The sequence below is a fragment of the Rhinolophus sinicus genome, linkage group LG09 (genome assembly GCF_036562045.2).
Source record: "Rhinolophus sinicus isolate RSC01 linkage group LG09, ASM3656204v1, whole genome shotgun sequence".
Lineage (NCBI taxonomy): Eukaryota > Metazoa > Chordata > Mammalia > Chiroptera > Rhinolophidae > Rhinolophus > Rhinolophus sinicus.
Window position 1 is genome coordinate 51,166,284 of NC_133758.1, and position 17,012 is coordinate 51,183,295.

The following is a 17,012-nucleotide window of genomic DNA, read 5'->3' on the forward strand; positions in this document are numbered from 1 at the left end:
CAGTGACAATATGATTTTTCTGCTGCCAAAAGGTCCCAATTCTTCCACTGGGCCCAAATTGGAAAGAAATGTGTATTTTGTGAGCTTAGGCAGTTTTTTCTTTTGTAGTCTATGAACCCAGCTAGTGTAAATCAATAATTCTACTCGGTCACTGTTCAAATTCAATCCTGAATCAACTTGGCAATTCCAAATGTCAGGGATGTGAAACTGTCCTGAACAAAGACAGAAAAACATCAAATCCCCTAGATAAGTAATTTGGAAAAAAGGATCTCTTACACCTTCCTCATATTTTACCACTTCCCCATTTGGCCTTTCATGTAGGATCTATTCTGTTCTATAACTGAGGAAGGACTTTTCTTTTCCTGAAGGAGTATTTCATTCTAGTTTGTGGAAACAGTTAAATTTTTTGGCCAAAAACTCACAAAGAAAAAAACCATCAACGTTTTGAGGAACGTTAAGAGTTAAATTAGCAAGACTATGAAGCAAAGTCTGCCTTAAAAGAAAAAAACCCTAAGTCTTGCTATTTTTTCCCATGATATTTCCCACCCAAAAGTAATAAGGGTAAAGAACAAGTGGCACAGAGGCTTGCAAAAGCTGAAATTCGACTTCTGAAGAGATGCCCTAAGATGGTTTCTCTGGGCAGAGCCTCCCCAGATTTTACGGCCTGACAAAAAAAAAAAAAAAAAAAAAAAATTACACATACAACATAACTAGTTTAGTCCCTGGTAAGAACTTAGTTTCCAATTTTGGATTAAAGTTCTGCCTTTCAAAAAAGTAGACATTTTCTAATAGTTTGAAAGAAATGACTGCCCACAATGGCAGAATTAGAAAAACAAAAGTACCCAAAACTAAGGTATATCGTTTTAAAAATTCAAAACACCTTCTTATACAGTGGAAAATTAAGGCATAGAAAATTAATTTTCAACTATGAAATTAACATGGATTAAACACACCCTCAGATTTCAATAAACCCGAATGATTAAGAATTCTGTAGCCTAAGCATAAAATCCCCAATACTGCCCATCTATGTTTTACTGTAGGCAGTTTATGTACTGTCTCGCCCTTTGTGCTCACGGGGGCTGGGATTTTTGCCTGGTTTGTTGCTGCTATGTATTTAGTGTCTAGGGGAGTATCTGATACACAACAGATGCTCAATAAGTAACGCTGAATGAATGAATAAATAAATCAATGGATATGTTATGAAAATATCATCCTTATGGACAGAAAGAACATGACAAATTTATAAAACATAGTAGGTTTAAGAGTTAAATTAGAAAGAAAATTGATTAAATCACAATGTAGTATTTGTGTTGAAATCTCTCAATTGAGGCCTGTAAATTTATAATACAATTTTAAGTCAAACATGGTATTAGCCATCTTCTGAAACGCAAAGTCATATATTGAAACTTATATGTACATGTAGGTCTTTTTAAAAAGCAAACTACACATATTAGTTTTAGCTGATTTGTTAAAAAGAATTAAAGTAGCTTATTCAACATTTCGTATTTGTTAAGTGCCTACTATGTGTCAGAGAACTAGAAGGTGCTATAACAGAGAGCTCCCAGAACAGGCTTAATTAAAGCCTTTTTCCATAAAAATGGAGTGTAAGAAAAAGTGTGAAAGTTATTGAAGTCTGATCAACTGAATAAAACTTAAGTTGATAAATGACATAAAGCTTATTTAAACAAAAAGCTAACCACTGTAAAGACAAACAGTTATCAAGATCTGACTATCCTCAGTTGTGAACATCCTTAGTTTTAGGTATAATTCTCTGCGTCTCAGTTCTCCTCGTCTGGGGATGGAAGAGAGTAAGAGGGATGGAGGGGGACTAAAAAGGCAAGATTTTGATGAAGATTCTAATTTGTCAAACAAAACAAAAACCTCGGTACTTGCTTCACCATTAAGATGTCATAAAATGCAGAATACTGGTTCAAAGGGGTAAAAATCAGTGAGAGAAGCCACAATTGAGGAATGAGCAAAGAAAGGGAAACTGTAAGGTTTTCATAAAAAATAATCTACCACAAGAGATTAAAAAATAGGATATGCTACTGAAAATATTCAGTCCTCTGTTCTTGCCTTTGTTTCAGAATGTAATAAAAAGGAATGAACTACTGATACATGAAACAAGGATAAATCTTAAATACATTACACTACGTGACAGAAGTCATACTCAAAAAGGTTTGCATCAGTTGATCCTATGTACGCGGCATTTTGCAAAAGGCAAAATCATAGGACAGAAAACAGATCAGAGGTTGCTACAGGCTGGGCATGAAACAAAGGGCTGACTAGAAAGGGGGATATGGGAACATTCTGGGGTGATGGAACTGTTCTGTGTCTTGACTGTGGTGATAGTTACACACAACTGTATGTTTGTCAAGTCTCATAGAACTGTCTGTTCAAAAGGCTAAATTTTACTGATAGAAATTATGCCCCAATAAACCTAAAAAAAAAAAGAAAGTTAAAAAAATGAAACTGACCATCTACCAGTTAAATTAAAATAACTTTCAACAATCAAGGATATGAATTTGCCTCGAATCAAATAGTTTAATTTTTCTCCAAGTGCAAAACTGTAATAGACTATCTTTTTTTTTCTTTAAGGAGGGCTCAGCTCACAGTGGCCCATGCAGGGATCGATCCGGCAACCTTGGTGCTACCAGCACCACACTCTAACAAACTGAGCTAAACAGCCACCCCCTGTAATAGACTATCTTTTAAAAAATCATGGTAAATTAAAGCCAAATAAACTGCCAACTTAACCACCCACAACTGATGTAATTTTCAAAGTTTAAATACAAGGTTTTATATGTTTTAGAAGGATACTGAAGGTATCACGCTATTTACTTTAAAAATGGGTATTTACCAGCAATGAGCAAACCAATAGTTTATAAGTTTTAGCTTTTGGAACTAACAATGCCAGAAAAAACCCCACAAAGAGAAATTAGTTCTGAAGACTTGTAATTATGGGATTTTTCAAAATTGTTTTTGTTTTAAATAACATCTCAGAGTTCACAGAATAAGGTTTTGAGAGTCATTAGGAAGGCCTTAGTCTTCAAAGAAGCAGAAAGATAACATCTGCATCAGGTTCTAGCTCCATGGACCTTAAAGCACTTCCCAGCACAATGGGGACTGCTTCAGGACATCACATTTCCCACAATTTAGAACACATATTTCACTTCATAAGAGGCAACTTTTGATTTTAACATAAAACAACTTTCAAGGCTATCATTCACAATGAAAGAATCTAGGTGATATACATGTAACTCAATGGAAAAAAGTCAAAACTGAGGAATTCATCAATTCTTGTAGATGTCTACAGCTCTTAAAACAACATATTCCATAGGAAAATCTGTGTCTTTGTCTAGTTAATAGACTATAGTCCTTCCTTAAAAAACACCACCATGTCCATTTCTATTTTATAAAAAAGCTAATGAGACCCAGAGAAGAATAGTTAAGGCAGAACAAGATTTAAAATTGTTAAACATTGTTTGAATGATTGCCAAAATTTCAGCTAGAGTGATCCGTGTATCAACAATTCTGTGTATACTATAGTTAGGAACACAGTGATGAGTTTATCTAAATGAAATTTCCTAAAAATCAGATATATATCAAGACATGACATGATGATAATGGTCCAGATAAATTTTTTAAAGGCAATTTTTCTGGAAAAAAGGTCAGAAAAGAACATTCTATATCAACTTTAGAATAAAAAACTTGACTGAATCTTCCATACCTTTAACATCTGGATCATCAATATGTGGCTCTAGATTTTCTATCATTTCTTCAAGTTCCTTTCTGGTGGCCATAGTTATGTTTGAAGAACTTGGCATGGTGACTTCAGGTGTTTCTTCTGGTCTCTCTGGACTGAGTTTATTCCCAGATCCCTGCTCAAGCTCTATATCTATATCTATTTCAGGAAGAGGAGTCCTCCAGAAATGGAAGGAGTTGTACAATTCCTGATCTACGAGAGCTGAATCTTGTGAATTGGTGCCAACCTCTGGCCATAATGTGGACTTGTAGTTACCAGGCTTTTTATCATTCTCATTACTAGCTGCTTCCTGATGAGAGTCTGAGGACAAAGTACAAAGTAAAGACCTGTCCACTGGAACACTTATTTCACCTGGAGATTTCCTAGATGTTTCAGCACAATCTTCCATCGTGTTTTCCAGTTTGATACTGGAATTACTAATACTGGGATCTGAAGGAACATCCTCTGGCCTGAGTTGTACATCCTCTGGGACTTCTTGATCTCCGATACTTTTATTGTTTCATTTATTGTTTATTGTTTCATTTGGGGGGAAAAAATGAAAGTATAAAAATAATTACTGAAGAAAAATCAATGAAGGATACTATATAAAGCATTTTGACATGTTAAATAATAAAAAATTACAGATTATCCATAGAAAATGAGTAGTTTATATAAATTACTGGTAATGCTTCTTTTTCCATCAGTTGTTCTGTGTTCAGAGATGTAAACATCTGTTAAGCCTAAGTCTAGATATTAAAGCATTAGATGTTAGTTGGAGAAGATAAAAGTTAAGAATCCTGGGATTCTACAATACCACGATAATTTCCTAAATAAATAATAGTAGGAACATAAATTCCTACAATGTATTTTAAGATACATTTAAAAAATTATCTGATTTTTTTTAGGATTATGATATTGCCACTCTGCTCTAATGACATACTGAAAAGTTGAGAATTAAAACCTATTTGCTTACACAAAAACAAAAAAAAACACAACCTCTATATAGCATTACAAAAGATCTTATTTTATTTACTATCTCACAAAATATTATTACAACCTACTTACGTATTTTAAGTAAAAAGTTATTTTTAATTTTTCCAGTTTCTAGTTCTACTCCAAGGTTTTCCCAAAATGGAGTCATGACCTAATTGCTAAGGACAGATGGTACAAGTTCCTAAATTAAAACCCACTGATTATCGCCATCCACTATATAAACTAAAGTACTACAACAAGTTTTGATGTTTATCCCCTACATTTTATTAAATTCAATTATATTTAACAAATATGTATTGAGCACCTACTAGGAGCCAGGAAATGAAACAGTTTTTGAGGATTCATACTCAAGATGCACATCTTGCTCATGAGATTACAATTAGAGGCAAATAGGAAAAGCGAATTTATAAGCAAATAATTGCCAGAAAGAATGGTAAATACAGAAGTATGAACACTGAACACACAAGGTAGAGATGAAAATTGAAATTAAAAGGTTTTAGAGGAAATGATATGAATTGTGTTTAGAAGAACCAATAATGTTTATGAGGTTAGGGGAAGAAAATGTACTGAAAGAAATAGCATATGCAAAGGGTGGTAGAGGAGGTATAACACTTTCAGAAAACAGCAATGAGTTTATTATGGCTAAGAGAAGGAAATGATGGACAACAAGGATGAAAAACTGCAGAAACCACTGCATTCCACACTAAATACCTCTGGAATTTATCCTACAGGCTATAGGAAATAAAGTAGGAATTAAGAGACTTACATTTTTAGATGTGTTATTTTTGAAAAACCAGTCTGGAAGCAGTATAGAAAATTGGTTGGAGGTCAAACAGGAGGCAGAAATATAGAGCAGGTGAGAGATAGTGATGACTTTCTGAATGAAGGCAGTGTTTTGGGGGCTACAGAAGAAATAAACACATTCACATGATGACAAAACCAATCAGATTTGTTCACTTATAGCATGCTGGAGATGAGAAACAAAAAAGAAATTTGGAAAGATTTCCAGATTTCTGGCTACAGCAACTGATTAGAGAAGGGGTGTCCAAACTGTGGCCCGCGGGACAACTGCAGCCCGCGATCCATTGTTAATTGGCCCACAGCAAATTCCAAAAATGTATTTAGTTTACTTAAATAAACCAGGTGAGGCAATACATACTTCACCTCGAGTGAGTGGCCCAGCTGTTTGTGTATTTTACCGCATATGGCCCTTGGTGAAAACCGTTGAAAAAAGTTTGGACACCCCTGGGTTAGATGCTGGTACAAAACGCAAACAGTTTAACGAGAGAGCTAATGAGTTCCGGTTTGGATAGGCTGAGTTAGGTATCTACGTTGAAGGTGGTGGTGATATCCATGCGAAACTGGCCAGACACTGGAGGCAGATTTGGAGGTCATCAACTCAGAAGTATAGGGCTCAGATGTGTGTGATGCAAGAAATACAAATGAAGGAAAACACGACAGTCATAGAATAACAGAGTGAAGGCATTTTTCTTGTATAAAAGGGTGGTAAAGATGAGCATATTTTTAGGCTTAGAGAAAGAGGTTATAAGAGATGAAGGAACTAGAGACACAGATTTATGAAATAACTGATAAAGCAGAAAGATGATGGGCTCTAGAACACAGGTGGACAGATGAAGAGATACCTCTTTCTAAGAAACATGAAAGAAAAGGAAGGATGGATATGTAGGTAAATATGTAAGGTGAGTGTGGGGGAAAAAAATTAAAGGTGCTCCCTTGAAACATTGTGCCTTTACATATAAACAACAAAAGATATTAAACAGAAGGCCTGCCAGGACAGTGCCAGGACTGTGCAAAAGGAAGGTGACGTTCACACTTATGTAATATCCCAGTTGAATAGCCACCTTAAATGTTCTCATGAAATTATTAACTTCCCTCTGATTAGGCTTTATCTTATAGCAATGTTCACATTATTTTCAGAAACCTGTTTTAAAAACACACTATGGTGATTTTTAAAAAGTTTTTAAATACAGATAAAAATATTTAATAAGTCATCTGAAAACATACCACACAGTGATAGCATTTTCAATTCTGATGTTGCCCTTCCATTCTTATTTCTATAAAATATATAGTATGCATATATAATAAAATTCTGTTACAACTATGAAAATATTTAACTACAAGTTCTTAAGATTTTTATCCCAACACTGGCATTACATTAATATAAAACTCCAAGCTTTTTAAGGACTCAGATTCCACTTTATTACTTATTCATAAAAATGAGGGATTGGCCTAGATGGCCTATAAGATCCTTTTCCTCTCCAAAATAGTTCTTGAACCTAGTGCTATTATGTAAAATAAATGCCTTCTATACGTGTATGAATTACAGTGGTATCTTGATTTTCGAACATAATCCATTCCGGAAGACCGTTAGCGTTCTAAAATGTTCGAAAATAGCCGACACCTAAGGCCTCAGGATCTTGCACTCAGTGGAAGCCGCGTGACATGTTCGACTTCTGAGACGTGTTCAAAAACTGAAGCATTTACTTCCGATTTACTTTCGCATTTTAAACCGAAATGTTTGTCAATGGAGACGTTCGAAAACCGAAGTACTCCTGTATATAATATTTTCCAATCATGTTGTTCTTATTAAAAGATAGTTAGTCTCTTGTTTAAAGAACATTAGTGGCATAATTGGTAAAATTTGAATGAAGTCTCTAGATTAGATGACAATATTGTATATATGTAATTTCTTAATTTTGGTAATTAGACTGTGTGGTATGTATTACTGTGATTTGAGGAAATACAGTGAAATATTTAAGGAATATAAAAAGAGTATCGTGTCTAAAACTTATTCTCAAAGAAGTCAGAAAAAAATAAAGGAAATATGGTGAAATGTTAATATTTGGAGAATCTGGGTAAAAGGTATATGGGATTCTTTGTGCTATTTTAGAGTTTTTCTGATATCATTCTCAAACTATATTTAAAAAATTATGAACTGGTATTGTCTGGTGGAGAGAAGGAACAAATGAGTAAAACCTATAAGACTTCATCTATCATCTAATGAATTTAAGAAAGTTCCATTTAAAATATACAAAAAGAACACAACTAAAAGGCCATTTAGTATATAAAACTATTCTAAGGGCTGAAGTTCCTTGACCACTATTTCACCTTAGCATTCAGATTAAATTGTAATGCTAAAATTAATTAAGACTATTAAATTTTAATATTCTTAGCAGCAAAAACAAAAAATGACCAAATCATTCTATTTGTCTAATGTAAAATTACTAGTTTGTCCAAACTTCAAATTCTTAGTAGTTAAAGAGACAAAAATTTTCCCTAGAATAAATTCTGGCAAGAATTACTACATGTATGAATAACAGTTGCTTCAAAATATCAAAAACATAAATTCTCTAAATATTGATTTTTCCTGGAGCTGGATAACAGTCAATGGCAAAATTCTGACATTTTTGTCAGATTTCTAAATGCCATTATATAAGCAAACAATGTTTTGAAAATCGAGGAGACATGATTCTACATAATGAGAGAATGACTATCCTATCTCCTAGGAGAGTATAGGTAACGAGCACCAGAGGGTAAAGCAGAATTTCTCTCAAAAAGAACCTTAAGTTTTCTTTAGTGTCTACATAGTTCACAATTAATATTCTCAGAGTTACTGACTAGGAACTGAGACCACAGGCCTAGAAAAATAAGTACTTATATGTATTTCAAGGAGAAAATGACCTATGGAACATCTGGTTAAAGAAGCAGAAAAATGGAAAGAACACTTTCCAAGATATATTTTTCAAGTACTGTGAATTAACTAAATGAAGTTTTAACAGCAGTGAAATACTTGCGAATTTGTACCAATAACAATCAATTTGACTTTCACATAATTGGCATTAAGCAAAACTGACAAAAACTAGCATACTAGTTTTTTAGTTACTTAAGGCTTTTTCAGTTACTTAAGACTTTATTTTCAAAATAAATATATTAATAAAATAAATACATTATTTCCTTATAAATAATAAAATAAATACATTATTTCCTTATAATAATTCACTCAAGATTTATTATGTGTAACCTACATGCCAGGCCCCAAGAAGGTGTTAGTATATAGAGAGATAAAAAACTAGATAGTTACACCAGATTGACTTGTGGTTTACTGGGTGATATATGCAAATACACAACTAAAAAGATATGATTAAATATTAGTGCTCTCATTGCAGTCCTGACAGCCAAGATGCAAAAGCTGTGAATTTCCTGAAAAACTCATGGAAAGATTCTCAGAAGTATCGAGTTTAGAGACAGCAAACAGGCTGACACTGACTTTGTTAAATGAGGTATGAATGGAATAGGAAGGGCTTCCCAAACAGAAGCAGGAAGAACCCAAAGGACATAATGTATTCAAAAAACAGTGTAATTGTTGGTTTGACTTAAAAAGAGAATGCTTATTTTACATAATTTAGAAATTCAAATTTGAATGTTTAATTCTGCTTCTGTAAATAGCCTTTATTAACACCTTCAAAGAACCATTACTAGGGCTCAGTTGGTTAGAGCGCAAGCTCTGAACAACAGGTTTGCCAGTTTCATTCCCACATGGGCCAGTGAGCTGCGCCCTCCACAACTAGATTGAAGACCATGAGCTGCCAAGGAGCTTCCAGAGGGGCGGCCGGATGGCTCAACTGGTCAGAGCGGGAGCTCTCAACAAGGTTGCCAGTTTAATTCCTACATTGGATGGTGGGTTGAGCCCCCTGCAACTAAAGACTGAAAAACGGTGACTGGACTTGGAGCTGCGCTGAGCCCTCCATGGCTAGACTGAGGGACAACAACTTGACTTGTGGCTGATGGACCCTGGAGAAACACACTGTTCCCGAATATTCCCCAATAAAAAATTGAAGAAAAAAACACACGAACCATTACTAGCCTGATCAAGGGTGAGTGAAACATAAATTTTGTATAAAAAGTCAGATGTTTATAATCAATAAACACTTCAAATAGTGTTATTGATATTAAATGATTCCAGGGTCAGATGAAATAATATATAATAAGTAAGTAGTAGTGGAAATACATTATCCAAACCTTCCTCACTCTGTGAGATATTTGAGAACTCTGAATTCTAAAAAACTAAGAGGACCTTGAGAACACGAACCAAGTTCTCTATTTCTATTAGTATTTACAGGAGCTGGTTCTTAGTAGGTGCTCAATTAATTTTCAGATAATCAATCAATCTTAATGAACAAAACAACAATTCTAACAAAGCTTAAACCAAAAGCCAGTGAAGTATTAAAGAGGGTGAACAAACTAATGATTCTAATAATGTGTAGGATAACTCTTCTTGAAGCTAGGAAATAAAACTACACAAAATCTTTTACAAAAGTGTAACACAACTTGTTCCTTAGCCAGAAACTCTCTATTCCCTCCCCTACACCATTAATGCAATTCAATAGTCTAATAATATAGTGAAAATCCAATTCCATAAATAGTACTGACTTGACCTTAAGACATACCTCATTACAATGGAAGAGAAATTAAGATTTGCAACTAAAAGATAACTACCTTTAAATAGCTCTTCCAATAATGTTCTATACCAGCAGTCAGCAAACTACTGGCCACGCTACCCACACCAACTACTTTTGTCAACAAAGTTTTACTGGACCAGAGTCAAGCCCATCTGTCTATGGCTGCTACACAGTGCAAACACAGAGTTGAGCAGTAGTGACAGAGACCGGAAATATTAATTATTTGGCCTTTTACAGAAAGTTTGCTGACCCCTGTCCTATGTAATTCTCTGTAAATTTTTGTTTTCACTTACTAAACCCTAACTTTAAAAATAAATAAAAGTTGCATAACAGTCTTTGTACAAATTTGATAGTGAAAAGGTTCACTGACTTTAAAAATGAAAAACAGATAACACCCCGCCCCCAATCATTGTTTTTGTCAAACTCCTTGTAGCAGCTGTTTTCAAAAGAACTGATAAACTTTGCTTGCTAGGAAGGTAGGTTTAGTGATTTTTCTTCCTTTACAAAAAACAGTACCTCAGGTTTGTTTGGCTATTCAGCAGGACAGTAGGAGAACGGGCAAAAAGGTAAAACAAGGCAGCAGAGAAGAAAGGAAGAACTGCCAAATCAAAACACCAAGAAAGCAAATATCACAGTATCAAGACCTACAGAAGAAAATGTCCATTAGCATCATGACAAGGGAGGGACAAGACACTATGGTAACTCAAGCATTACACTAGGGACTGTTTCAAAAACAGGTTACTCAATTATTTCAAGTGCATGCCTGTAAAAGTTTGTGCTTATTTCTCATGCACTAAATAAGGTTTGAATTGTTTTTTCCATCAGTATATATTATAATAAATTTAAAAGTCTAAAACTCAAATTTTTAAATGTAAAAAAAATTTAAAATAAAAATCAAGAGTTGTCCTCTTTCAGCTTCATTTTAAAATCTGTTGCCCTATTAGATTAATACACTTAAATTGATATTCTAGTTAATAAGTATACTAATTTGGTGTTAACCATTAAATTACTTTCCCCTTCAATTGGGAGATTACAATCATCATTCTGTAGACAGAGAATCCAAGGTCCACAATTAAATTAATTGACTGGAAGGAAAAATAATAGTAAGAAATGCACTATATACTAAAACATATCCTAAATTAAAAAAAAAACACCCTTTAAATTGAATAACCATTACCTTATATATTCTAAATGTCAACACATGGTTTACTAGGTAAATAAGTTATTAAATAAACTTATTTCAAACTATTATCGAATCTTTTACTATGTGCCTGGCATCAAGCTCAGTGTCACGTGCATCTTCATCTACTCATCTAATATATAACCAACCAAAATGACGTTTAACAAAAGTATTTAAAATAAAACTCTGTAAGAATATTTGCCAATTTGTATAATCAAGGGAAATAGTACGCTCCAAAAAGAACGCTTATTATAAAATAGTGAAAATGAAAAAAATGTTCACAAGCAATAAAACTGGAAAGCAAAGTTTTAAAAAATTGTACCTATTTTGGTCTTCTACTGCTGTATCTTCTGAACTTTTGCTCTCTTCTTTAAAATACTGGCCTGAGCTAGATGGATTAGCAAAAGTAGATATGAAAGGTCCCAGAGACTGAAAAGCTGCTTGGCGAACCTAGGAAGAAAAAAAGGACCGTAATAAAACATAAAAATACAGGATTATTAATAACCTACTTTCCACACACTGAATGAAGTATGTTTAAGACAGTAATTTTTTTTCTAAATGAAACCCAGATTCAGAACTATAAATCATTATTCAGCTAGAATTTAAAATTCTTTATAAACGATTTTCTCTTTTAATTTTTTTATCCTGGCTGAATATTTAAACCATGAAAATATGAATATGAGATCCTATAAAACATTTACATGGAACAAAATTAAAGAAAGTCCTATCATGTTCTCAAGAATAAAAAGAATGAAGTCAAGATTTCAAACAGAAAATATAAAGCAATAAAGTCACAAAATGTGATAAATTCATTTAATGTTTTCCGGTAGGAAATACTGCAATTTGTTCACTACAAGGTAGCAAGCAGGTGTACCAGAACTATATACACACTCATCAGAAATATAACATTGACAAAACATATTTCACTAAAATCTGGAAGCATATGTTATTAAAGAATGTCTCAAGTAGTAGAGCTAAAAAGTTTAGAGAATTTTATTTCATATCATATTTGATTATGTTTGTAATCAAAATATAAAAAAACACATTTGGAAAGGAGAGGTTTCATAAAAGGAAGTAGAAGGATGGACATAATCTGACAAAGGCAACTATGATGGTGAAAACCACAAACCAATTTCTCTGAGATTATGCCTTTTTAGGCATAATAATACCTTTTTCAAGTTTTAAAATAAGGATTACATGTTTTGTGTAATTTACTTGCTTGGAGAAGCAGTTACAAAGTTAATTCAATTGGTTAAAAAAAGGCTTGAATTATGTGATGATAGCAAAAAAAATAGTGTGTATATGTTAACTTACAGATTTTTTTCCCTTTATATTTCCATAAAAGCATCAAGTTAACTTTTAAAATTATATGCACAAGTTTAGTCTACTCTGGATATTGTTAAAACTCTGAGCTTATCTCAAATAGACATAGGATTTATATACCTCAAATGACTGAGATTTAAGGAATCCTTCTTTTTAACATAAACGTATTCCCAAATTAACAGGAAATACTGTATAACTCAGCCAAAACAATGACAAAGTAGTTAAAGTTTTAAAATGAAAACTTCAAATAAACTATAGTCTTTTCTAATAATCTTATACAAGATACTATTAAAAACATTAAAGTAGCACTAAGGCTTTAACAGTCTTTCCCTCTATGTAGATTTTGTTTTGAAAATGAATGTGGTGAGATCCTGAGATCAACTTCTCACATGATAGCACATGAAAGCGTGAGGATCTCAAGTGACCCACTCCCCAGTGAAATAGGAAAGAAAAGCCCACCATTCAACACCTCTGGAAATGGTCCTAAAGGTAAACAACAAATTAAGGAATATCTATTCAAGAAAATCCACAAAAATTCAGTTAAAAAAACCGAAAGTCTGAGGTATCTGAAGCAAGACCAGCTCAGGGAGGCAGAGACTCCACTCCAGACTGCTGCAGCCAAGAACAGTGGACTCCCTCTCCCCCAGCCAGCGGCCTTTCAATGTTTCTCACCCTGCCCCTAGCTACTTGTTACCCAGACCAGGTCCTGGGCAAGTGCAGTGGAATGCTGAGGGCTCCCTTCTCCCACTTAACACCCATTCGTGTGTTGGAGGCTCTACCTTGGATGTGGCTTATAATACTGAGGCCCCAAGAACCAGGACAGACAAGCCAAGAGAAACTCAAGTTGCTGTCTGTTCCACTCCCACCAAAATGCTGACAGCCCAAGGGTGACTAAGGACATACCCAAAGCTGTGCTTCCTGGAAGGGGGCAACAAGAGTCCACACTAAAGTATTCTAGCCAGTCACTAAACAAACAAGCAAATAACAATTACAAGCCCCTGATAGGGGTACCAGTATCCAAATATGCTACAATATATTATCTAAAATGTCCAGTTTCTAACAAAAAATTACAAGGCATGAAAAGGAACAGAAAAGTGTGATCCATACACTGGAAAAAAAATCAGGTAACAGAAACTGTGTGTGAGAGCAGTAAGATACTGGATTTAACAGAACTGGCAGAAAAAAGAATTAGTGAACTAGAGGTACATCAATGAAGTTATACAAGCCAAAAAACAGAGAGGAAAAAGGAAACGAGGAAAAATGAATAGAGCCTCAGAAAAATGTGGGACACCATTTAAGCATACCAACCTGAGTGTAATGGGACTACCAGGAGAAAAGAGAAAACAATGTATTTGAAAGAAACAGACATTCGGGACAGGCCTATAACAAGAGATTAAATTGGTAATAAAAAAAAGACTACCCACAAAGGAAAGTCCAGGACCAGATGGCGTCACTGCTGAATTCTACTAAACATTTAAAAGAGAATTACTACAAATTCTTCACAAATTCTCCCAAAACATAGAAGACTAGGAAACACTTCCCAATTTGTTTTATGAGGCCACTATTATCCTGATAACAAAACAATAAAAAAGAAAAAAAACCCAACAAAGAAAACAGACCATTATCTCTTATAATACAAATATAAAAATCCTTAACAAAATACTAGCAGAATCCAGCAACATATAATTATATGATCAAGTGAGACATCCCAGAGACTGAAGGATTAACATCTGAAAATCATATGATATATCATATCAATATAATAAAGATGATTTAATTTGTATAGTAATTTTGACCAGTTTTTTAAAAAGTTAATAGTCGTCTATTGTTTACTCCTAGAAGTATTAACAATAACATACCTTAAATTATAAACTATTTCTTAAATTATGGAATCAAAATCATGTTTGCTGTAAAATGTATTATTTTACAAATGATAATTAAACAAAATCCTACCCAACGTGAAGGATCACTGATCAAATTAATAAACAATGCTGACAATTTAGTCCGTCTGATTTCTTGACATGTTGCACATGAAACTGCCATGAAGCATTCAGCACAAGCCTTCCGGACTCCCCAGACGTTATCAGAACAAAGTTGGAAAAACCTGGGCAGCTATACAAGAAGGATAGTGTTGTGTTAGGCAGATGAACAGAATAAGGTTTAATGCAGGCATACCTTCTTTTATTGTGCTTTGCTTTATTACACTTCACAGATACTGCATTTTTCACAAACTGAAGGTTTGGCAACCCTGCATCAAGCAAGTCTATCAAGTGCCATTTTTCCAGCAGGCTCAGATGATGGTTAGCAGTTTTTTAAGCAATAACGTATTTTTTAATTAAGACATATACACTGTTTTTTTGACATATTGCTATTGCACACTTAATAGTCTACAATACAGTGTAAACATAACTATTATATGCACTGGGAAACCAAAAAGTCATATGATTCTCTTCATTGTGCTATTTACTTTATTGTGGAGGTCTGGAACTAAACTCTTACTATTAATATCTCCGAGGTATGCCTGCAGTTATTTTTATTTCATTTTCTGCTCTCAGTGTTTTAAAATATTAGATTTTCTTAACAAAGTTTAGAAGACCTGTTTAGTATTAACACTCAGTAATTTAAAATAAACTACACCTAATTTATAATACTATTGGCTATGGAAAAGTAAAACACTCCCAACAAACACAGCTTAAATGTTATAATCCAAGAGCTTGTACCTAAACTTGTTTTGGTAACAGATGGTTTCAGAAATTCTTAAAGTGTGATAACTTACACATTAAGCATATATATATATATATCCCATGTACTACCATTTAAAAATAACCTGCTGCAGATTTAATTTGTCACCAAAAGACTGGAGGGTAGCAATAAAACTAAAGATTCATTTAAATAAGAACTGATTTAATAGAAATGGAAGAGGTAAAAATGGATCAACGGTTCTTAAACATATTTGCATTTTTAACAAACTTTCTTTATCAAAACACAGTTCTGATTATAGAAATTTAAATTCCTAGACTCCAAATCCTATTATCTGTCTGGTTTACATTCAGGAAGTTGTGTTAATAAAATGTGGGGGTAAAAGTATGCATTTCAAACTTCATGTGCTACTTTGTAATGCACTCCTTTCTCCTTTGTTTCCGTAACACTTACCAACATTTCCTCAGTAGCTTGCTGGCCAACTACACTGCAAATATCTCCAAAATTGGCAGCACAGACCTGATAACAAAAGCATCACTGACATTTCAAAATATTACACATGAAGTTCTTTAAAAATAATCTTTTAAATTTCACATATCAATACAGTAACCACTAGAACCATGTGTTCTTAAACAAAAAGACTAAAAAATACCTTTCGAACATGAAACATTCTGCAATCACAGCACATCTCACAAAACCTAGGGAGGATAAGACGCTCTGTAATGTCCTTCCCAACCATTGGAGCCATTTTGCACATTATCTAAAACAAATAAGAACAAAAATACACTGAAATTATCTTCAAACTAAGACTTTTCCAGTTAAGTTTGCTAACTTATTTATACCATGTACATTACAAAAAATACTCATCTTAATTATCTGAGTTGATGAAAAATAGATATTAACTACTACCAATAAAATGAACCAATAATTACTAAATGCATAATAAACACAGAGAAAACTAAAAATTTCAATTTTGTCTACAATTTCAATCTTATTAATCATTTTGCCTGATAACTTTAAAAGTTAAAAAAAAACCCTACATTTCTCCAGTAAGAAAATAAATGGTGACTCTTCCAAGGGAAAGATTATCCATAGTAAGGATCTGGGTTCAATACATCTATACTGCTAAGAAAAGACTATACAGGGGCAGTCCTTACATTACAAAGTATCTGTTTTAAATGAAACCTGTGCATATTACAACTGCGCCCTTACTCTGCAAAGCCTAGGTTTCAAAGCAGGTCAAGGCAGATCAAGGCAAGGACACAATTCTGATATGCGCACTTCAGTTAACACAGTACTAGGCAAAATGAGGATGAACTGTGTGTGAAAACCAGCCCAACATTATTTAAATAAACTCCCCCCACAGCTAGTATAGAAAGAAATCTGATGATTTGTCATCATTTATCTATTACATCTACTCCTAGCCATGCAAATATGACAAGTAGTAAAAGGCACACAGATTGAAGAGAAAGCTCTATTCATATGCATATGACATGATTGTCTACATAGAAAATACCAAGCAATCTACAAAGAAGCCACTGGAACAAATAAGTGAGCCTGGGAAGTTTGCAGAGCACTATGTCAGAATACA

General features: G+C 33.7%; 1 protein-coding gene across 8 annotated transcripts in view; it reads right to left on the minus strand.

The window, feature by feature from the left end:
• Nucleotides 1–17,012, minus strand: part of PPP4R1 (protein phosphatase 4 regulatory subunit 1) — a 65,500-nt gene that overhangs the window by 17,489 nt on the left and 30,999 nt on the right. For all 8 annotated transcript variants that reach the window (XM_074340370.1, XM_074340372.1, XM_074340371.1 and 5 more), the window contains 5 exons: nt 16,074–16,181; nt 15,875–15,940; nt 14,675–14,833; nt 11,721–11,848; nt 3,731–4,254 (listed from right to left, as the gene is read on the minus strand). In XM_074340370.1, the coding sequence (XP_074196471.1) occupies nt 3,731–4,254; nt 11,721–11,848; nt 14,675–14,833; nt 15,875–15,940; nt 16,074–16,181 (985 nt within the window). The remainder of the gene's footprint in view (nt 1–3,730; nt 4,255–11,720; nt 11,849–14,674; nt 14,834–15,874; nt 15,941–16,073; nt 16,182–17,012) is intronic.